This window comes from Melospiza melodia, chromosome 2 (assembly GCF_035770615.1).
Source record: "Melospiza melodia melodia isolate bMelMel2 chromosome 2, bMelMel2.pri, whole genome shotgun sequence".
In the NCBI taxonomy this organism is placed as follows: Eukaryota; Metazoa; Chordata; class Aves; order Passeriformes; family Passerellidae; genus Melospiza; species Melospiza melodia.
In genome coordinates, this window is record NC_086195.1 from 85,619,746 (window position 1) to 85,643,136 (window position 23,391).

Genomic DNA, 23,391 nt, shown 5'->3' on the forward strand with positions numbered 1-23,391 from the left:
GGTACTTCTTGAGTTTTGATGCGTGTATGTATGTATAACTTTGATGTGTGTATGCAATATTATAAATTGTTTTAATTTTTAACAGTGTGTAAACCAGGGTTTGTGATTTTGATTAGTATTGTTGTCTGCCATACAAAGAAGAAAATATTTTTTATTGCTTAATATTAATATTATTATCTATTGCATTTGTTTTACCTCGAGTTAAAGTAAAATAGTTTTGGTTTTGAAATAGTTGAATAGAGCTACATTAAAAGTGTGAGCAGGTTAGAAAGAAAAGTGGTTTGGCTTTAGAAATAAATAATTCAGTAAAGGAAATGTTATCTGTGGTTAATTATTTTATTTGTTGATATCATCAGATCCTTAAGGGTTTTTTAACTGTCTGATGTCTCAGTCTCATACTCTTTACAGCTTTACCCATTGGAGGAAAAACAATTCCACTTTTTATATTTTGAACACAGTGCCTCAGTTTTGAACATCAATAAAAAGTTACATGAAAAAAAAATTGCAAATGCTGTCAGTAATGGCCAGAAGTCAAAACATATTTGTCATTTCAAAAGAATCTTTCATTCCAGTGGGTAAGCCAATTGGGTTTTTTTCAGTGACCTGAGTTGCTTTCAGACATTGGCAGCAAATTTCATTTTTAATATGATTTTAAATTTTAAGTTATTTTTACTTAATACCAAGTGATTTAATGAAGCTTTTAAAATTAACAACACATTTTTAAATCAAAGTCCTACTTATTGAAAATTAATAGAAATTTGGTTGCTACCTGGAAGTGAAGATATATTTTACTCATTCCATATGACACTGGGTAGACATAAAGAACTTTTTCTTTGTTTACCAAGCAAGTAGTATCATAATAGTTAGAACTGTACAAGAAAAGAGCTCTTTAATTCAGGAAGAGGAGTTGACTCCTTAAAAGACAACCATTTCTCCTTTTTTAGTAGAATCTAATTATCTGACCAGGAAACTTACCAGGGAAAGGGTAAGATAGAATTAGGTATATTACCAGTATTTGAGATAATTATTTTGTTCTTATTGAAATTCTTACTTTTTTTATATTTTTCCATTGTGCGGGGCAATATCTTTAATTAAAATCTGTTTCAATCTGTGTGAGACCCTACTTGTCTCAAGTACATTACAGTATGTGATCAGCAAATGCTTCCTATGAGAAACTACAGCTGCTGTCAAGTTTGAGTTATAAGAATTTTAACATCATTTTATTTGATATAAAACTCTTCCATTATCATCATAAAAAATATTAAACTTTGCCTTCTTTACTGATATTACTGGATATAAATAAATAGTAGCATTGAAATAAAAGACCTTAAAATATATTTTGCAGGGAAATATATTCTACCCTTACTTAAAATGTTTGTAGAAGGTAAAATAATGTTTCTTTTACTATGATTCAGATATTGCTCATAAGCTAGCTGTTATCTTAGGGTGCTTGAAGGAAAAAGGTCACACCCAGGAAGTAAAAACTATTACAGTAGTGTCCATGACTACCACTTAACAACAAAAAAATTTATTTCTTTATAACATTCTATACCTCTGTATTTATTTTTCCTTCTGGCCTGATCCACAGGGAGAGAAAAATATATCTGTATCTGTAGATTTACTCTCATCATAGGTCTGTCGAAAGTGCTTTTGTTTCTCCTCCTTGTTTCCAATAACTTTAAAGGGTCTTCAGTACTTTTAAATTAGTCAGTGTGTAGTCAGACAAAGCAGGTCTTGCAAAATTAAGAGAAAGGTCTCTCTCTTCAATTTAGGTCACATATAACTTTACACTTTGAAGTAATTAATGACCAGAGTCTCAAGGGAAATGGCAGATCAGAACTTTTCTCTTAAATCTGAAGGTTGTCTGAAAAACACAGTCCTACAAGAGTAAATACTGCAGACTTGCTTCTTCCTAATTTAAAATTAATTAATTTAATTAAATAGGAAGATTTAGTAAATATGAGAATAACATTAAAAATTATTGTCCAAAACGTCTGTACTGGATTTTCAGGATTTTGTCTTAAAATCATCAGTCGTGCATATTTCTGGAAAATATTAGTAGTGAATCAATATTTCAGCTAGTCATCTTCATCTCCCTTAAAAATAGGTGAAGAGAGGTTAGGGCACATTTAGGGTAGGGTAGTTCATCTGACCTGCTTTGTGATCTACTGGTCACTAGAAATGCCAATCTTTCTTCATTCACTACAGCTGTCACAGCTGATGTGTCTTGGTCAGATCAATCCTGATTCCTGTGACATGGCATAACTGAACTCCAGACACAAACACTGGTTTATGACAAAAGCTGGAATCAAATTCTTTGATGTCAGGCCCCTAATCTAATAATGACATTATGTGTCTTAGTAATATCCCCATCCACATCTGTAATTGTTTTACACGTATGTTCATAGATACACCTGTGTTAGTCAAGACATCATTAATTTCCATTGACTGGTTAGCAAGAGCTACCCTTGTGAGCTTAGCACAAAATGCCAAATTTTTCATTCCTGAAATGGGAGCAATTGTAATAGCTTAGAAAATATTGGTTTGTTCTCTGTTGATTTCTCCACTTAGATAAGGATATTTTCCTAAAATTGTTATGAACGAATTTTGTTCTCTGTTATGTGTTATGTCTGGAAGATGTGGAACTAGAGACACAAAAACTAGGAGCAGCCTTTTCTCTTACCAGATAGTGGGTAATCAGTACATATTTTGAGAGAGAAACACCTTTCCATCAGAATAAGAGAAGGAATAGAGGAGCATGGTATCTTCTGTTAACAACAGCTAATAAAACTTACCATGTAAAACTGAGTAACCTTTTCAAATCATTGCTACCAATTTCAAGTAGATTTAGCTGTAGAGGTCAGGATCACTTGAAATTAGTTTTTCCACTTCTGGTTGCTATTGAAGCTGTTCTTCCTTGAAGGCTTATTGGAGTATTCGTTTCAACAGTGTTTCCACATCTCCAACAGTAGAAAATATGAATCTTTTTTTTTTTCCTTTTTACACTTCAGCTGGCCTCCTGTAAATTACAGAGAACACAATTAAAATTAACAAAATAATGAGTAGATATTTTCAGTTCAGAATTGATGTTTTCATTTGCATTATTCATGAGTGTTTCAGAAATGAAAGTATGGCAACAGTGCCATATTTAGCTTATATATATTGTGTGAAGCAAATCAGTATATAGGTTATCAGAAACTTCTATGAAAAATTGATTGACTTTTCCACTTGCTTGCTATCTCTGCCTGTATTTTTCCCAAAGCACTGTAAATTAATAGATTTCTTAAAGATATGTGGTGCAGATGGACTGGAAGCTATTGATTTATTTTTCTTGACAGAACAAACTATATTAAAATGTTGCAGAAACAGTTTTCTCTCTGAAGACAAGTAAAGTATCTGGTTTTTCAGGTCCCCTAGGTATATAGTACTCTGGGAATTACACTGTTGTTTGTATTTCTACTGTAGTAGCATAGAGATTTCCAGACTATTTTCAAACTATTTTGCATGAGGATAACAGCCTGAGTATACAAAGTGGACTAAAGGACAAATTTCCACTGCCTGTGAGAATATTCTTTGCCTCAGGAAGTCCTGACAAAACTCATGTCTCCATCCCACTCAAAATGTAGTTGTATATATTTTCAAGAAAGGAGAATGCTATAAGGAGCATGGGTGATAATCATGATTCTCATAAAATTCTGATTATGTTGAATTTCTGCCTGCTGCTTAAAATAATCATACTGCTCTTCTGATGAAACATATGCTCCTTATTCCAACTACATCTGAAAAGACATACATTTGAAGATCATGAGATAGTAATGTAATACATCTTAATCTATTATTTATTGCCCTTTACCAGCTACTTAAGGCATCATAGGAAATGTTTGCATATATATTTTATTATTAATTGATCAGTAGTTATGTATGCATGAAGCAGTTGTAATAGGAATTATTTTATTTCCATTTATTTGTACAAATTACAGAAGTTTTAAAAGTTTTTTTAAAAACTTTCAGTTTTTTAAAAAGTAGTGCTTAAACCAAAATGTTTTAATATGTTTCCTTGTCTATATGGAATATTCTCTGTGCTCCACTGTTAATTTTTATTGCTGGATGCTGTAACCTACAGAGAGAGACTTTTTAAAAATTTCATTTGTAAGAAATGTCTAATTACAAAACCACCATCTTTCTCAGCATACATCAGAAATACAGATATTATCATAAGTATCTAAAATTATTTTTTAATTTTGTGGGTATGAGTTTACACAATAAAAAATAAATTACTAAAAATATAAACAGAAAAAACTAGGGAAATTCACCTAGGGAAAAAAGCAAATTACTATATTGTTCCTAATTTCCATCTGGGTTTTGTTTCAAAATGTAAATACCTGGTTTACTCTAAAGCTAACATTTCTCTTAGGACTTCTCATTTTCTTATTTTTATTGTATCTTCTTCATGTCTTTTAGTTAATATCTTGGTAATGCTTTGGCTTAAGACATTTTGTTTGGCAGCCAGGTAATCAATCAGACTGATGTCTTATCCATCAAACACTGAGTGCAAGACCTTTGAGTAGTAAAGAAGAATTAAGACATTGATTAAAGACTGCCTAAACAGATCAAGAAGTTGTTCTGTTTTAAACGGCTCTTTCAGTGGCCTTTCTGTGGTCAAGGTAGGGATGGCCTGCTTTAATGACTGCAGGGAAAGAAACAAATGAGACTTATGAGGAATTTGAGCACATAGAAGAAATTTCCAGAGAGCAAAAAGAGATGTGCACTCATGCACGTCCAGCTGTGAACAGAGGCTGATGATAACTTTTCTCTTCAATCATTTCCCAATCTTGATTTCCCCACCCTAAGTCTCTCTGGCTCTGATCCTCTCCCATCTCAGTGCCTCTCTGCTTTTCCTGGTTGACAGCTACATCCCTTCTCCTCACAAATCCACTCTGGCTACAAGGAAAATTCCCAACCTTCTGTCTTAAATTTCCTGTACCAAAATCTATGCCCTTCCAATTGCCAATCCACCCCAGAGCATTTCCTATCTGACTTTCCTCAGTCCCCTCATTTTCAGCTGTGTTCCTTCTGCCCTCAGCCACACATATCAGAGCCCTGAGGTATCCTGCTTGTGGCTTTTCCTCTTGCCAGCCAGAGGCTGCCATGGCATGTGCTCTGCTTCCACCTCTTTGTGTGCACATGGAGCAGCATGCTGTCAGACAGCTGAATCTGTGCAATTGCTGTCCTTGTGCAAGGAAAGGGACAGTGTTTGGTCTGGCAGGAATTTCAGAAACTTGGATAAATATATTGCCTAAATACAGATGCAGGTTAAATTCAGGCTGCATTTATCAAATGTTTTCGTAGATAACAGACTGATAGTGAAAGAATGGAAAATTGTAGCTCTCAGCCAGGCTCTTTTCCCTCACATTTTATTAATAAAATTTAAAAGAAGCTTGTTTAAAAATATTTTAGAACAGCAAATTAGTTCTACTCTGAGTGTTGTTCATGTTACTTTGCCTCAGAAATAACAGAACTCCATGAAGTCTTTTAGTGGGACATGACCAAATTTGCCTATTAATGCATAGCTACATGAAGATTAATACCAGCCAAGCTGCCAAAATTCTAGACCATCTAGATTCTACATGGTTGGGCCATGATCAAGGTCACTATAATGATAATTTTTACTGTGATAAGAATTTAAAATTTTCACAGGGAAATAGAAATGCCAAGAGAAGATAAAGTCCTGAGTAGCAGATAGAGAGTAGCTTGGAAACTTAATGCTTCTTTTAGATGAGTTCTTCTCACTGTTGTGCCTTGACCTCCAGGGACATTTCTATTGCAAGCTCATTCTTCCTTACTTCTCTTAATGTACCTTATTATGCTTTGATTCTATTCCCATATTTAGTTTCTCATCTCAGTTTAATCATGCTGCTTCTTACACATGAAAATAAGTTGAGTGATGTTGCAAGGGAGAATTTTTCCACTCTGTCTTTATGGCCTCGAGTATAGAAATTGATTAGTTGACTCTTCCACCTATGGAGGAAGCTATCCCTGCCTTCTTGGAATGAAAGCATTTTCAGCTTGTAGGGTGCTGTTTCTAGAAGTTTGTAGAAAACTTGCAAGGCTTTATAAAAGGCAACTATTAAGGTTATCACGAGCACTTTAAGATAGCCATGCAGAAAACAACTCATCAATTTTTTCAGTGCAAATGCAGAAAAAGGTGGTAGCAAGTCCTATATCAAGGTTGACCAAACCCTTCCTCTGCCAAATGTTTCTCTATTGTTTACAGTAGAAATTTGACAATTATTTGGGATAGTATTGCTTCCTAATATTTTTTCAGCCATATTGTAAGCAATTTAAAAAATAATTTTCGTTTATCTTACTTTTGAAAAATGTCAGCACATTTTTCTCTAGTAGGAAGGTTTAACGCTATGAAAGAGACAGGAAGATCACAGAAAAATATACTTTATTTTTTCCATCTTTTTAAAGTAAATATTAAAAGTGTGATTTGTATCATCATTTTTTTATAATGACAAAACTGTGTATTTGCCTTACATATGAAACGTCTCATTATTAGGTTAATAAATAAGGGGAGTGTGGGTTGTATTTTTTAGCCATATGGAGGCAGTGCAAGAGCTATTTAGATAACTCAGTAGGTTAAAACAATTACAATACACTTCATAAATCACAAGCAAACAAGATATTTTAGGGAAGGAGCGTGACGGATGAGGTCACCAGATATACAATATGTCATTTAGTTAACTTAGGCCCATATTTTTCCCATAATGTAGTAGATGAACTCATTAGTTAGAATGAAAAACAGTAAGAAGGAGGCATCTGGCTTCCAACTGCCTGTTTCTGACAGGGTTAAGATCACTAGATCTAGTAATGATTCTGCTTTGTCTACTGACATGGCCTTGTGCTGCAGAAAACTGATGAGGTTTGCTGAAAATTTAGTGTCTTTCTGTCACAGTGTTAGAACGTGGAGAGATGCAATCAGTTGTGGCTTTGCTTCTGTTCATGTTTACCATATTGCTAAGTTGCTTTAAGTATTTAGGATTTTTATAAAATAATAGATGTTTCTGGTTTAAGATTTTTCTAAATCACTTTATGAATCAGTTTTTATTTCTGCATTCAGAAGGCAACTGAAGTGCTAAGACATGGTGTAAAAATATGGAACAGAACTTAAAAATATCCAGTTTTATAACTAAAACTGGTCGGGTTTTGTGACCTATGCTAAGAAGTTTACCATTCACCTAAAGTGATACTAGTAATAATAATAATGCTGATCAAGAAGGTCTTATAATACATCTTTTCACATATATTTATGTGGATTTTACACATCCTAATTTGCTAGGATTCTTACCTGAAAAGTAGTTAAGTCTTATCAGTTCTTAAGTTATTTTTTGTTAGGGCACAAAATGTAAATTGAACCTTTTAAACCCTTATTCATTTAGCTTGTTTGATGTTTTAAAAGTGAGAGTTAATGCACTCCACTTAGTAGTTTCTAGATATTGTTATTCATAATGATAAATCAGACTGAGCTGAATTGGCTTAGTGTAGCATATTTGTATTAGGTATTGAAGATACACACAGCAAAAAAAGTAAAGATACAAATCTGATTTTTATGTAAATCAAGTATTCCTACAGTTGCCTGAATTTAGAATAGCTTCCTTTGATATTTTTGCCCTAAACCCTTTCAATTAGTGTTATGTACTTTATAGTGTGTCATACTGAAATTTTATGTCCACAAATATAATTTTGCTTCCATTTTTAGCATCAAATGACGCAGGCCTCCCATCATTTTATTTTCATTTGGGAACAAAGGTTTGCAAGTCACCTGCTGACTTGCAAGTATTAATTAAGTACAGTCCTATTTATAGCATCTCAAGATTAGTCCTGTTTTCGTTTAGCTTACTATGCTGATTGGAAAGCTTCTCTATAACCTTAATTATGTATTGATGACTGTCACTTGCCAAATTAAAATTTATTCTTGGTGAGTTTGCGCTGGTTTTCTCGTGCCAAGCCTGCAATCCTTTTTTATCTTTTCTTTTTTTTTTTAAATTTTAATCTACAGCTTGTGATAGCTGTTGTATAACTTCTCAGTATTAGTTTGGCCAGACTATGTCAGCCAAATTCTGTTCTGCAATAGCAGATTGCTAAGTACCTCCATAGTGGCACTTCCACATTTCTCAAATATGAAGGCGTACACAGTATTCCACAATGAAACATTCCAGAGCCTCCTCTAATGCTCTCAATGCTTAGCTGTTGCAAAATATTCAAAAAAGTTTGGAGCTACATTTGCCTTTTCTGAGATTTTTTTATCAGCAACTAAATAATTACCCACTAATTCATGTATCTAAATCCTTCTTTTCAGTCATTTACCAAAGATGAATTCCAGCTATAATGGGAAGCTCTGTGATGTTCACTAGATACAAAGCTTTTCACTATTAAACGTAATTTGCAGTTCTGCCATAATGCCTTCTTACAATCGTGCTTCTGTGACCATCAGTCGTACCTTGTAATTTTGTCATCAGCAATTTTAGCCACAATGTTTTTACCTGAAACCTTTATTCAAAATATTTAAACAAAATAGCTCCCATGGTAGTTTTTATCAATGTTATAGGCTTTTCTTTTCTTTTGAAAGTAATGGATGGCTCCTTCTTAGCCAGTTTCTTTTCCCACGTTCTAATTATATCCAGGGTCTCATGACTAAATTTCAATGTGTTGTGACAACCCCAGCTTTACTGAATTTACTATATTGACCCTTACTTTCTCTGAACAATAAGTATTAAAAAAGCTCATTTTAGAAAGCCATTTTTTAAATTTATCTCATTGCATTCCATTACTATTCATTACTCCATAATAAATCCTGAAATCTTGCTTTTTATTGAAGGTTTGCAGTTGTCGTGATAATTTTTTTCATATCTCTTAAAAAGAGAAAACTTGTATGGTTTTCTTCAGTGATATGTTACTGTCTCCAGTCATCTGCTTGGCAAAAGAGCCTGCTACTAGACCAGTAATATCATGGATATTTCGTTCCAAATTGGCTGAGTCAGTTCATTACAACAGCTTTTAATGTGTTAAAATCAATCTTCTGGTTTACTCAAGGTAGTTTAGTTGACTCTCCACAACGGTATTTCTACCAGGTTTTTTGTTCAGCATTGTTGACCTTAATGGAAATTGAGGTTGGGTGTAACCTAACTTCACCGTGTAGTGGACCATAGTCTCTTTTTCTGTGCCCTCCTTTCATTTGCATAATAATGGAGCCTTATGCCATTTTATTCACCATACATTTCATGGGCAACAACCTGCTTTACTGCCTGTCCAGTACTAATCTTCCCTTCAGTTGAGAAGTGTTATCTTTGTATGGATGGAGTTTAAAGAGACAAGCAGAAAATTCATTAGCATCATTCTGAGGATCAGATGTCTTTCTGTGCCAAATATAGGCAGTACTAAGTAGATAGGGATCTTTTTGCTTCCTGACCTGGCAGATGCTAAATGCATTTGATGCAGCTCATAAATCCAGATTCTACTTCCTGCTTCACAAAGAAGAGCTCATATCTATTTGATAAGATGCATTTAAGGCACTTAAGAGAAAAAGAAGGAAGTGGCTTCAGTGTTTATGGCTGTTAAAAGAAGAAAACAATGCTCCTTTATAATGGGTGATTCTGCTTCATCTTTTTAAAAGCCTCTTCTGTTCTTTCTTATTACTTGTACGTATGAAAATGTTTACATGACCATTAGTTCAAGCACAAAAATAATCTCTTACAGATTTTTTTTTTATGTATACATGTACTCACACTTATGCCCATATGCTAAATAGGTATTTTTTTACCTGACTGTAACAGAAAATCAATAGTGAGATATGAGATTGTTATTAAAGTTACATTTTTGATGCACATTTTTTGGTAAATGAGCTTCATTTAAATACGCCATAAAATATTACCCATAATATCTAAACCACTGTATCAGAGCCATTAAAAAAGTATTCTTATTTAATACATAGAACTGCTAAATTTTGTAATCAAGACAAGTAATTTAATGAAAATGTAGTTTTAAAATAAACTAGGAAAACATTTTGTCAATAAAAATAGCCCAATTTGTCGTTCTCTAACCAAAATTAGGGTACAAGTTACTCACAACTCTAGCTGACTTTTGTCTAAGCATAGCAAATTATTCTTATTTAATAAAGATTTTGTGTCTGTTTCACTGAAGTAATTATTAGAGGTGTGGTCTTCTCGGTTACAAGATGCTGTAGAATCCTTTTCAATCTGGAAATGTTCCAAACTCAACAGATTTCACTTGCCTTTCTCTATGAAGCTGTATTTATTTTGTTCATTAATTATTCCTGAATGACATAACTTTACCTTTTGTGGGAAAAGAAGAGTAATCTAAAAAATAAATAATAACTTTTGTTGTTTTCCTTCATGTATAAATTAATCTGTATTCAGTGCAATGATATGTGTAGAAATGTGTGTAATACACATTTTAAACAAAACACAAAGCAAAAAGCGGTCTAGAAGATTTCTTTTGAATGCAAACTTAATATTTGATGACAGCAATACAAGAGTAAATTTTACAGTAATCCAAAAGCATAAGTGATTGCAATTTTCCTTTCTAGTAGGCTCAAGGATCATAGAGTTCTGCAGTTGATAGCTTATAATTTTTAGTGTTGTTTTTGCTGGCAGTATTTTGCTGTTTGATTACTGCGTGAGTAGTGGCCTGTAGTTTCTAAATGTCACTGAGTTTGTATAATGCAATTTTGGGCTCCCTCTTCCAAGTCTGTCTATATGCCAAACAGCTGCTGGAGGTAAAATATTTTGTATATAGAATGAGTTTTCAAGGTTTAAAATACCGTTATTTGTTGCCTAACAGGTTTCTGTCATATAAAACCTTATGATCATATTTTATGGGAAAATATCAAACTAAATTTTGTTCATAATCTCTATTTTGCTGCAGAGACACCAACTGTGTTTCCAGAAAATATCAAAGACAAAGAAACACCAACACCGGTTGAAGATATTCAGTTGGAAAGTTCTATTCCTCATACAGATTCTGGAATTGGAGATGAACAGATGCCCAATATTTTGAATGGGACAGACTTGGAGACCAGCACAGGTCCTGATGCTATGAGTGAGCTGTTGTCTACTTTGTCTTCAGAAGTGAAGAAATCTCAGGAGAGCTTAACAGAAAGCCCCAGTGAAATTCTGAAACCTGCATCATCAATATCAAGTATCAGCCAAAGTAAAGGAATAAATGTCAAAGAAATACTGAAAAGTCTTGTGGCAGCCCCTGTTGAAATCGCAGAATGTGGCCCAGATCCGATCCCTTACCCAGACCCTGCACTGAAGAGAGAAGCTCAGGCTATACTTCCCATGCAGTTTCACTCATTTGACAGGTATATGGTTGGGTTCATTGTTTGATATTGATGTAATTCAGAAGTTTGAAGGGCTTTTATTTCTTCAAGAAGGTCATTCTACTATTGGTTGGTATTATAGCTTGTTAAAAACAACAGCACTGTGTCTCCCTTTCTGCATTACCAACACCACACAGTATAGACAAAAGTAATTCACCTTATTCTTCTCTGTTAGCAGTGAATAAAACTCTCTCAACTACTTGGAAAACAAGCCTCTTGCAAAGAAATATATGTGCTATAAAATCTTTTTTTCTTTAAGACGCTATTTTAGTGAGGAGGAGGAGGAGGGGCAATATCTGCTGATACAGAACAGATTGTGCAGAAATTCAGTAGAATATTTTTTCAAAGGCTTAAATCTTAATTGGATCCATCATTGAACTGTTTTCTGGTACTGAAATGCTTTGACCATGGCAAATTGTCAGCTTGGTCATGGTGGAAACCAGTTTCCTTTTAGGTCTTAACAACAGAAGCTGTTAAACTTCAGAAGTTAGTGCTTAAAACTAAATTCACAAATATTTCCACAAAGAGTCCTTAGTTGTTGTTGTTTTTTCTTGGGCTGTATCTTCCTGTTTTCTCATGAATATACTGGCCTTTAAATGTCCAGTCCCTCTCAGTCATCCTGAACATAGAGGTTGAGCTCTTTTGGAATTCTCATCATCCTTCCAGAAGTGTAGTCCCATCCATTGTGATTTTAGACCTAAGTCTTGTGAGTGTTTATGTGATTGCATTTTAGGTCCATTCATTTTCTTCATAAAAATATTTTTAAAATGTTAAAAATTGAATCAAGGCTTAAAGACAATTAAACACATGTCTTTTAAACTTAAAAGTATATAAGTTTATCAGACAGGCACAGGTAAATTTCAGGCAAGTAAAACACTGAAGGAGATAAAAAATAAGGCAGAAAAGAGTTATATTGTGATTTATGTGGAAAAAATCCTATATTTACAGAAAATTTGCAAAATATAATAAATATCTTCCCTGAGTCTTAAGAAAAATAATATTCACTGTTTTCAACATAACAGAAACAGCAAAGTGCAAGAAGATATGTCAGAATTTTAGAAAAAAGTGAAGTACTATTCCATTATAAGGTCCATAAAAAAATTTGATGTCTTGTCTCTATATATATAAATACTTCTTTTCTGAAATATTCAATTAACAATTAGATAGTGTCTGTTGTAAGAAAGATAATTTTATCAAGACATGAAAAGTGAAATATTCTTTAGAGGCAATGAATATATCCCTTTCTAAAATTTTAGGTCTTAAATAATATTTTAGGTTTTAAGACTTCTCTAGAGAAAGCTCATTTAAGAGCTTTTTTCATTAAGATTTTTTTTTTTAGTTCATCAATCTGCATGTTTTTTTTAGATTGATTTCAATATGGAGTGAAAAATATTTGTTTCTTCCTATACTGTTAAGATTTTTTCCTTTTCCTCTCTGATGAACCACTATATTCCAGAATTCATGCTTGTACATTAAGCAATATAAAACATCATGCTACGTGTAGAAATATCCACACCTTAACTGTAAACAGCAAAAATGTTACTTTATCTGAATTTCGACCTGGGTTAATAAGAAAAATATTTCATTCAGAGAGCAGTGGTTGATTCACAAAGTGCCAGACACCTAAATTAAAAAGGAGCATATCATCTTATGAGATGTCTTTGTCATTGTTAGAGGGAACTTGACATAAAGGTGATTGAAGACATGAATTTTAGTGTGCATTTTTAAATAATAGCTCTATAAGAAAGCATTTAAAACTCCAAGGGCCTGCAGTCGGTTGGCCATAACCTTTGTTTAATGCGAGCACCTCCATTTAATTGTTCTTGCAACAATGTGACTGCTTGTACCTTTTGAACATCATTAGTAGAAGATAATATAGAATTATTAAGAGGTGCCTCGTGTTCAGAACTTATAAGTTTTGATAGATATTTCGTACTTAATAAGTTTAGCAGCTAATGAGTTTAGTGGTTTGTTTTTTCCCTGGCCTGTTACCCTGCCAACCAGATTTGATGATTGTCTGTAAAAAGTGCACTGCCGTGTTGTATCTTGGTGGCATACATTGTACATTCAGCCTTTGGAATCATTCACTTCTTCAGAGGAAAAAAAAAAGTGGTAATGGGTGAAGTTTAGGCAAAAGAATTCACTTTTACATCATTTTTGGTGTGTTTTTTTTTTTTTTTTGTCTTAAATAAATGACCCTGCTGTCTGATTTTGATGAGTGAGGTAGGTGATGATTTTTAGTGTAACCAACAACTCTGAAGGGAAAAATTACACGTTCAGGCATGTCCAGCAGATTGGGAATATTACATTCTTTTATCCAACTAAACAAATATTTTTGAACTATGATAGTCTTGATGAAAATGCAGATGTTCTTAGCCCATCGACTTAGACCTCAACTGACTAGTTCTGCTCCATGGCTGCATTATTGAATGATGCCCATTGTTCAAGCAAGTATTCCTCTGTGCAGATTTTTCATATTTCCAGAGTACTTACTTGACCACTCTGACAATCTTTGGAGGCAAACGTAGATGGCAATGGAAATTATGAACGCGGAGCAGATTCAGATCCTGATCCTGAAACTTTTCACTGGGGATGAAACAAGGGTTAGGGGGAAAAAACTTGGAATAGTATATTGAAGTAATAACTGAACAAATTTAAGTATTAATTGACAAAGCAGCATGAATTTTACCTAGTGGTGATTTTGGAACATTTTATCTCCTGTAGTATCCCAATAACTGTTGAAAAACTGAAAGAAATTACAGTAGGATTGTCCTTACATACTTGTTCATGTAAATGAAATAACAGTTAAATGAGATAAAATGTTTGCGAGTTTTTTTTTAAGCTAAAGCTATGCCTGTAAACCCTATTTCTGTAGGATCTTGTGTTGCTGTAGTTTATGCAGCTTTTGGTACTTCACTGAGAAGCGTGGCTGTTGGTCATTTTTATTGTCCCTGAGGAGAACCATGAGCAATGGAGTGTATTGTTTTGTCAGGTTGTATTTGTTTCAGGTTTTACAAAACAAGCACAGTGATTCCATATTTATAACCAAATCTAGGTTAGAAGAATGTGTTTTTCACAATCATCTGAAGATATTCTTAGTCCTTTTGAAGCAATATTTTCTTTTTGGTTGGTTTTTTGGGTTTTTTTTTTTTTTTTGATTTGGATGTCTGAGTGCCTAGCAAAAGAATAGTTGAGGTAATTTTCTTTAATTATGACCATAGATGAAGGGTAAACACCATGTAAAGTAAACTCGTGTAAATAGAATTGAAATTGAGAACTATATTTTAGCATTTAATATGATGTGTTTTACTCTGCATGTTCTTTTAATTGTACATTGATAATGTGTCCGAAAGAGTAATTTTGTACGAGGCTACCGCGTATTCTCCCGTGGAATTTGCGCAGTCGTAAATGAAACATAAAAGCAGAAAAAGTGCCCAGCATGTTTTATCAAATGGGAGCTGTGTGTAGCTAATGTATGCAGCAGTTCAAGTGCTATCAAATGTAAATGATGAGGTGATATTGATGAAAGGAGGGGATTGAGGTCTCGGGGGGCGCTGATGACGGATTGAACAGAAGCGGCCTTGCGCCGCACGTAACTCAAGTCTGTCGTCTTCACCACTCAAAGCCGTAATGGGAGGTGGCAGTCTGAAATGAGTTGCCACGGCAAAGAGTATTATTTTTGAAATGCTTTCACACAAATCACTAGGCCCTGCATACAACTTAGTTTCATGCTTTAATGTCATCAGGAGGCACAAATTGGTGTGTCTAATTGTTTGCCACCTGCCAGCAAAATGAGCTGCCAGGCAGCCAGACGGGTTTGATTGTCTGTCAGCTCTTCAATAGATTGAGAGTGACAACATCAAAAATTTCACTTCAAACTCTGAAGCTTTGAGCAGCTTTTCAGAGACCTCTTCCCCACAAGTGCTTCTGGACAACTGCATTTTTCAATTAGTTTTCAATATATTGCTGCCTTCTGCCTCATCTGTCTTAAGGTAGCTGTAATTACATTATGAGCTATATAAACAGATTTCTGGGACACTAGAGCCTGGATCCTCAAAGTTATGACATGTCTTTTAACGTCAGACTGAATTTCTTGAAAATGGCATCCAGGTTGACATTTTTAGAAGCAAACACAAAGGGTGATTTCACCTAGATTTGTGACTAATGGAGCATAACTCACCAATAATTCTTTTGTGCCTTCTTATCTTCTGTCTGACAAAATTCAGTCCATCTTATTGATTTTTAGGGTTTGGGGATTACTTGTTTCTTTTTTTCTTTTATTTTGGTCAATTTGCATTGGTCCCACTAGATGCAACCTAAGTCATGGTTTTTGAATTTGTGATTCTACTCAATATTGTGTTTTGAAGCTTACACTTCACTCTCTACTTTTTTCTAGAAGAAATTTCTCACAAGGGTGCTATTATTGAAATTGTGGTTATGGGGAGTGCTTGTGGCTTTGTGTCTCATTCATTATTTTTTCAAACTGAGGTAATTTACATATATTTTCTGGTTTTAGAATTATTTCAATGGGAAGAATGCTTGTATAAGGAAATCTTGAGTTCCTAGAAATTAAAAGATCAGTTTTTTTTGCTGCTATTAAAGATGTGATTCCCTTTTAATCCATTTTAATTTCACAAATTGAAAAATTATGGGTTTTCTTAGTTTACATGTTTGGTGAAATCTTGAGGAACATATTTGAGAATATTTTGGAGAACACATCTTTGAAGTACTTTAGTTTTTATTTTTGCAGTGTTTTTCTTTATTCCCCTGACAGAAGAACCTTGGGGTCAGTTTTAAAGGTTCTAGAAAAGGTGGACAACTTGTGAGATCCAGTCAGGTCTCATACATGTCCTTCTCATTAATACTGAGACAGGTGGTCTTCAAAAATATGAATATTTTATGTAGGTATGCTATATTGAGAAGGATTATTCAGGGAATCTATGTGTTTTGCTAGAATACAGTGGTGGGGTGGGTTTTTCTCTTTTTTTCCTTTTTTTAAAATTTTATAATTAACTGATAGAATGGGAAAAGATAACTGTGAGAGGAGATGCACTGAAGGTTCAAATAGAGAGGTGCAATGTCTATCTGTTGTATGATGTCCTACCTTTGGGAGATCATTAGTATGCAGTGGTCTACTAAGTCCTTTAAATAGGAGGCCATATTCCTGTTAGAGTCATTAGTCTCCAAATGATGATTGCTGAAAAACAGATTTGATTTTCCTGAAATCTTATTAAAAATTTGTCATGGATAAATCCCTTTTAGTCTTCTCCCAACAAAAATGGTTGCTTTTTAAAGTTGATTACAAATAATTGAAGAAAAATAGAGCAACTTTCCCATGAATCAAGAAGGGACAGGTACAGGTGCTGTCTGTTCTTAGGCACTGCATTCCCCATTACTTTGGGTGTCACAATAGTGTGTGAACAGATGAATGAAAAACCTAATCAGTAGTGTGGGAATTAAAGGACTCATCTGGTTCCAGTTCACTCAAGGTAATTTTCATTATCTTTGTGCAATGGAGACTGGTCCAAATAAAATATTTGACAGCTTCTGTAGAGTATATTTTTCTAAGGTAGCAGTAAAAATACACTCCAGAGAATGAGTTAGGGTTTCAGGTCCTGTAGGGAAGAGGGCTGAAGTTGCATTGTCTGTATTCCTAGAGAGTGCCTTAGTCACTCATTTAGTAAATATAATACAAGAGAAAGGGAAATCTCATTGCCACATCAGCTGTTTGTTTAGGAAAAAAAGTCATTCTAAGTTTATGAATAGGTTCAAGTCAACCAAAATTGGGTATATCAACCCAATTATTTTCACCGAGTTGTAATCATATTTCAATTTATTTTCACCGAGTTGTAATCATATTTCCCATATCTATCATGTAGCAATCTATACACAGGTAGCTCTTTCAAAACACTTCTTATCACCTGTGTAATATGAACCTTTTCACATTAATATACATGGAACTGTAGGTATATCTGGCCTGAAGTTGATGAGGAGAAACCAGCATCTCCCTACTCTCTGATATAATTCACTGACTATATGGATGAAAATTGAACTGCATTCTTGTCTTGCTGTTTATCCCTATCTGCCTTCTTTTACAGGACTGATTGTAGCTTTTTAGCCTTTATTTTTTTTTCCCCCCCTTTTTTTCAGTATTTATAAAGGATTAGGTTCCTCACCCATATTTATCTATACCTCATATTGATTGTTTCTTTGATGTTTTTTTCTATATTTGATGATGTTCCTGACATTTAATACATAACATGTTCACTTAGATTTTATTCACTTTCTTCAAACTTATTAAACTTCCAGTATTTCCCATTTCTCTGTTTAGCCAAGACCATTAATCTTTCCTGATAATTAGCTTTTTTTATCTTTTAGTGTTTTCCTTGTTCACTGTCAGTATTTTAGATCATTTTAGATGCTTCAAGTAATTTATCCTGGATGCAAAGGATGGAATTTCTTTGTGAATAAATACTTGCTCCTCTGCTTGATCCAAGACTAAGAATCAATAATCTTAATGGCGTTGTCCTAAAACCTCACCTGAGATGATTTACTTTCTTCTAGTTAGAAACAAGCAATTTTTGTTTAGTAGATTAGGATCATTTCATGTACCTTGAGATTTGGAGGTTTTGGTGCATGTGTGGAATCAAATGATTGACATAATCCATAATACATGGAATATTCAGCACTAATATTTCATTTGCATCAGTCCCAACAATTACATCCTTCTGTGAACCTTCCATTTGTGTTCTACAATTCATGTGTAAACTTCACAAATTTTTAATCCCTTTTTTTTCCTCCATGGCTTTATACTCTGAGTTAAACCTTTCCTTCTTATCAGGTATCAGATGTATCTTATCTTAATGCAGTCAGCCTAATTGAAGGTTTTTTTAAGGTAGGATTCAGAATGCATTGTTAGTACATAGTAACATTGCAGGCTCAGATCAAGTCTGGGGGTGAAATTGGAAAGAACAGAGTGTAATCAACAATATAAATGTTTCATAGAGGAGTAGATAAGTACAGAGATATGGCCAATATAAATAAATCTTAGAGAAGGAATATTAAGCTTTCTTTTCAGAGATTAAGTTAATCTAGCTGTAGGAGGAACAAGGTAGTGTGTAATATAGCAGACAAATTGCCACCCACTTTCTAATGTGATTTCTTCTGAAACCTCTGAAGTTGTGTCAAACCTCTGACACAGAGCAATTCTATGAAATACTCGCCTGAAGTCTGTGCTGCCTTTTGAAGAATACTTGAAAAATCCTCACGCTTTCTGCTGCTGCGGGGGAGGAGAGGAGGAGCAAGAATATTAATTCAGCCTTAAGAGGTTTCACATATCCCACAGGAGAGTAAAGTGATTCTAATTTAATTGCTGCTGCTCAGATAGGTAGCTCAAGACATCCAGTATTGAAGGCTTATCTCTGACCTTTACGTTGACCACAGTGATTAAGTTGGAAAGCCTTTAAATTTTAAAATAGAGAAGAGATACAGAATGTGAATTGCAGAGAAAGAGAAAATATAGAGCTGCATAATTCGTGTGTCACCTGCACTGTGTAGCTCAATATTTAAGTAAAGTGAATTTGAGAAAGTGATGGGGTTTTTTTAATTTCCATTTTCTCTTTTTACATTTCAATGCATTAATGGTATTATTTTCTATCTAGTTATTTCATGCAAATTTCTAAACCCCAGAAGAATCCTGTAGCTATTTGCTGAGGTTATTTAATGAACCAGCAATGCATAAGTAGTATGTGGGTTGAATCAACAACACTCATCTTAAGCATGATATGAATTACGATGACTTTGGGCTCAGGTTTCAAATTGGTAAAGGACACTCGGAGTAAAGGAACAGTGATTAGGAGCCACAGGTATATTTAGGATTGAAAACCACCCAAGGAATACAGAATTAAAATCAGTTGCTGCAGACAATTACTACTAAGTCTTTGCTGACTACATCATTGGGAATCATTTGAGACCACGATGATGTGATTCAGACAACTGTGGGCTAGTTTGGAATATTTAGGGAGTCTGAAATATGTTTTACAAAGCAAGGCCTAAAATGAAATACAGAAATGCATATAATCTTTTCTTCTAGTCTGTAAATTTCTGTTCCTTCATGAAAGAAAAACCTGAATGCCTGACAGATACATGTAAAGCATCTATCATAGTAAAATCATTCTTGAAATCTTATGATGCTCAAGTATAACACTTCTTTCATAAATCTGTTTGTTTGTTTTTTTTTAATGTGCTTGTTTTCACTGTACGTGCTGTTGGAGTGGTTAGATTGGTTAAAAGAAGAGTTTATTTACTTGAAGGGCATCATTCTCTTTCACCTTTCTTGTTCTGCTGTCTCTCTTATTATTTTGCACATTTTTGACCACTCTATTGTGTTGTTCATACAGTTTTTCTGTCTGCTTCATCTAAATGTCATTCTGTATTCACTCACTGTATTTTGTTTTATCAGTAAGAATGAGACATTTTGACAAGGTCACCATGTATGGCATGTCAGAAAGCTGCATTTTCTCTCAGTCTGGGATGATGTCATCTCACTGATTTTCCCTATTCTTATGGTAGAGAGGTTTCTATTGACATTTCTTGATAATTTGTGGTTTAATGGAACCTGACCTATCCTAACGTGGTGATTTAGTTACACAAAACAATGCCAACTATGGGTAGAGCATTATATCTGTGGGATATGGGAAGGATTGTCCTTGCTACAGAAGCTGTATTTCAGTTCTACACTACACTTATTATGGGTCCCTTCCAAATCAAACTCATCCTATTACATCTGGGAAGTAAAGCTGACATGTGTGATCTTTGCTATGGAAATTTAGATGATCTTTTGGACACTCTGAAAGACCACTGAACTGTTTAAATATGAGGAGGAAGATCTTGAATTTAGCTTCATCTTTAGAAAAATAGCAGGAAAAGAGGAAATACTTCCACAGAGGTTGTATTGCCAATTTAGCAGATACTAATACCACACTTTATATGAGGGGGAAATTGTTTTTCTTGAAATAAAATACATGTCTTTCACTCCCACTGTCTTACATTTGGGAACCCTGGAATGAGTGTGTGTCCAAGGAGTCTGTTCAGCAGTCAGGGATCCTTCCTGCTTGCATCCAGCTAAGAGGTCCAGGGTCTGCTCCAACGGCATGGGGAGCGTGGGATGACAGCTGCCAAGTCTTCCTCACATCTCCTGTGTTATTTATAAGTTGGCCACTCTTTCCAGGTTCTGTATATGCCTTTTTACCTTTATGGACCTGCCAACAGCCTCTCTGTCCTTCCCAAGCTCTTCGAGTCATCACTCTTCACAGTTTCTGTCTGCAAGATCATCTTGTGAAGCAACATGTTGGCCTGTGGTCTTGGTGACCTGATGATCCATGTGCCATTAGAATAGGCCAGTCTAAGACTCCTTTTCCTCCTGTGTCTTTCCTTCCTGTGCTCCAGCATAAAAATACTCCCATTCATTCTTCATTCACCCTATTGAAATTCTCTACAAAGGTAGAGGGTAATGACAGTGGTTTCCTTTTGAAATTAATATAATTGGGAAACTCTCCCACCTAAGAAACAAGCTCTAATTTATCCTTATGTTTTTATGACATTACAAGGACTTTGCTTTTGAGTACTTATTCAGTATTATAACCCAAATCCAAATATTTGATTGAGGTATTAATTGAAATAGAGATCTTTGTATGTAGATTGGGGGTAGCTTTAGGAAATTTCATGGTGTTATGGAGCAGATTTATCTAACCCCTGTAGACCCAGCTTTGTTCAGCTGTAGCTCCTGCTATGTAAACACTTAATATGAGCAGTGATTGTAAGATTATTAACTACCAACAAAAGCAATTATTTTAGGGTCACTTATCTTAATCAATAGCTATTGCACTGTTCAAACTCATCTCCTCCTAATGTAAATGGACTGAGACAAAAACCCATGGACATGCCTAGACTTACCTCTCTAACAGTATGTGCTTCAGGGCAGGGGTAAGCTGTTGTTCAGAATGCAGAGACTTTGACCTTCTAAAAAGAGTGAGGGAAAAAATGCTAATGGACTGTTTTGTACACTGTCACCACCAGTCTTTAAAATCCAGGGAGATGGAGTATTTAAACATATAGGACAAATGTACATTACCCTAAAACATTGTGCCACACCCTGTGATTCATTATATGCCATCATATTTACACAAAAGTGTAACAAAGGAGCTTCTTGAGTAAAATGTGACTTCTTCACCCTAAATAATTGCCTTTACTTGCTCTTTTTTTTCACAATGAATAATTTTAAAGAAGAGTGTATCTACTTAAACAGAAAATGTAACAATGATGGAAATATATTGTTCAATATTATACAAATATGATTTGTTTCAGATTTGTTTTTCATTCATGTTTGCCACTGAAACAGACATTTTAGGAGAAGGGGGTTTTATACATAAATGGAAATATTTAAAAGAAAAATGTAAATATAATTTCTTTCACTGTGAGAGCCTCCCACTGTTGAAAAATTATTGTGTCCAAAGACCAAGTCTTTTTGTCTTCACACTTAAAAAAACCCCTAAGTGTGATTTCAAATTAGGTTAAAAAATGTTTTTTTGAGTGCAGTATTTCCTGCTTATATTTGATATTATGTTGGATTTTTTGCATGAAAGCTCTGTTCTCTCCTTAAGAGCTTCAAATTCTCTGAGCTTTTTAAACCTCAGCAATATCAATACTGTGAAAGCAAGTATTTATTGTGTGGCATTATTGCTGTTCAATGTATATAATGTGCTATTGATTTAGATTAGAATGAAAGAAGGCTGAATCTAAAATTGTTTCTTAGTCATCTTTGTGAAAGACCAATATATTCATGGTATTAAGGAATAACCTACTGTATTAAAATGTGCAGCTGAAAGGCAAAAATTTTGTTATCTTAGGTAACTTCATTGGGATCAACAAATTCACAGTCTTTATGACTGCATGCATATAGACTTCTAGCCTGCTGCCATAATTTCTGACAGCTAACATTATCTTTGCAAATCTAGAACACATTGCAGTGTTACACTGTTGATAGCAGTGTTCTCAACATGTTGAGATGGTAGAGTCTTTCCATTTTGTGGGTGTTGGAAGATAAATTAGGTTCTTTGAAGTCACATGAAGCTGCAGAATAAGGATAGGACTATGGTTTTAGGGCCTGTAAACAGTTTTACCCTATTTCAGGAAGGTTAAGAAAATTTACAATATTATGTATTTCTCAGCAATGCATCATACAACAGCCTAAACCCATCAAAATCAAAAACTCTCCCTGGTTCCTGGTGCAAGTTTAGTAATCTGTTGTTCCTTTTTCCACAGGAGTGTGGTTGTACCAGTGAAGAAACCCCCTCCAGGTAGTCTGGCTGTTACCACTGTTGGAGCTGCCACAGCCGGGAGCGGGCTGCCACCGGGTAGTACACCTAATATATTTGCTGCAACAGGAGCTACACCAAAAAGTATGATTAATACAACAGGTATTGTCCTTAAATATCCTTGTGACTCTCATTTTGTCTTTGTTTTGTTGCCTTTCGTGGTCTTTTATTTTTTAATCATCTTTGTGTTGCTGTTGTTGTAGTTCCAAAATGAAACCTGGAAAGGCTAAACCTTGGCCTTTATTAGAGACAGTGTTTTGTCTTGGTCTGTATTTATAAGCTTTGATAGTGCACAGTGGACTTACACAGCCTTAAATAAGTTCATAAATAGCCTCAATATTGTTTTGTAAGTGTTGTTTAGAATTGAAATGAGCTAACTTTTCTAGTGCTCTGCAGTTGAGGATGTTTATATGATACATACCAATTAATCCCTTCTTATGTATCAAATAAAGTAGAGGCAAGTAGCTACTTTATAAACATATTGTAGATTGTAGAGGGTGAATATTTTGGACAATTACTATTTGTCAGTGAATATTATGCTCTTTTTGGAAAGTTTTTTTAGTAAGAAACAACTTAATTTAACTGAATTCTTGCATTATCAATAGTTGTTTC

At 34.4% G+C, this 23,391-nt stretch overlaps 1 protein-coding gene across 11 annotated transcripts in view; it reads left to right on the forward strand.

Moving 5' to 3' along the window:
* The window catches only part of NBEA (neurobeachin), a 454,524-nt gene that overhangs the window by 161,239 nt on the left and 269,894 nt on the right, over nt 1-23,391 (forward strand). For 10 of the 11 annotated variants that reach the window (XM_063149159.1, XM_063149160.1, XM_063149163.1 and 7 more), the window contains 2 exons: nt 10,948-11,386; nt 22,727-22,881. In XM_063149159.1, coding sequence (XP_063005229.1) covers nt 10,948-11,386; nt 22,727-22,881 — 594 coding nt within the window. The remainder of the gene's footprint in view (nt 1-10,947; nt 11,387-22,726; nt 22,882-23,391) is intronic. The other variant, XM_063149161.1, reaches the window with a different exon arrangement.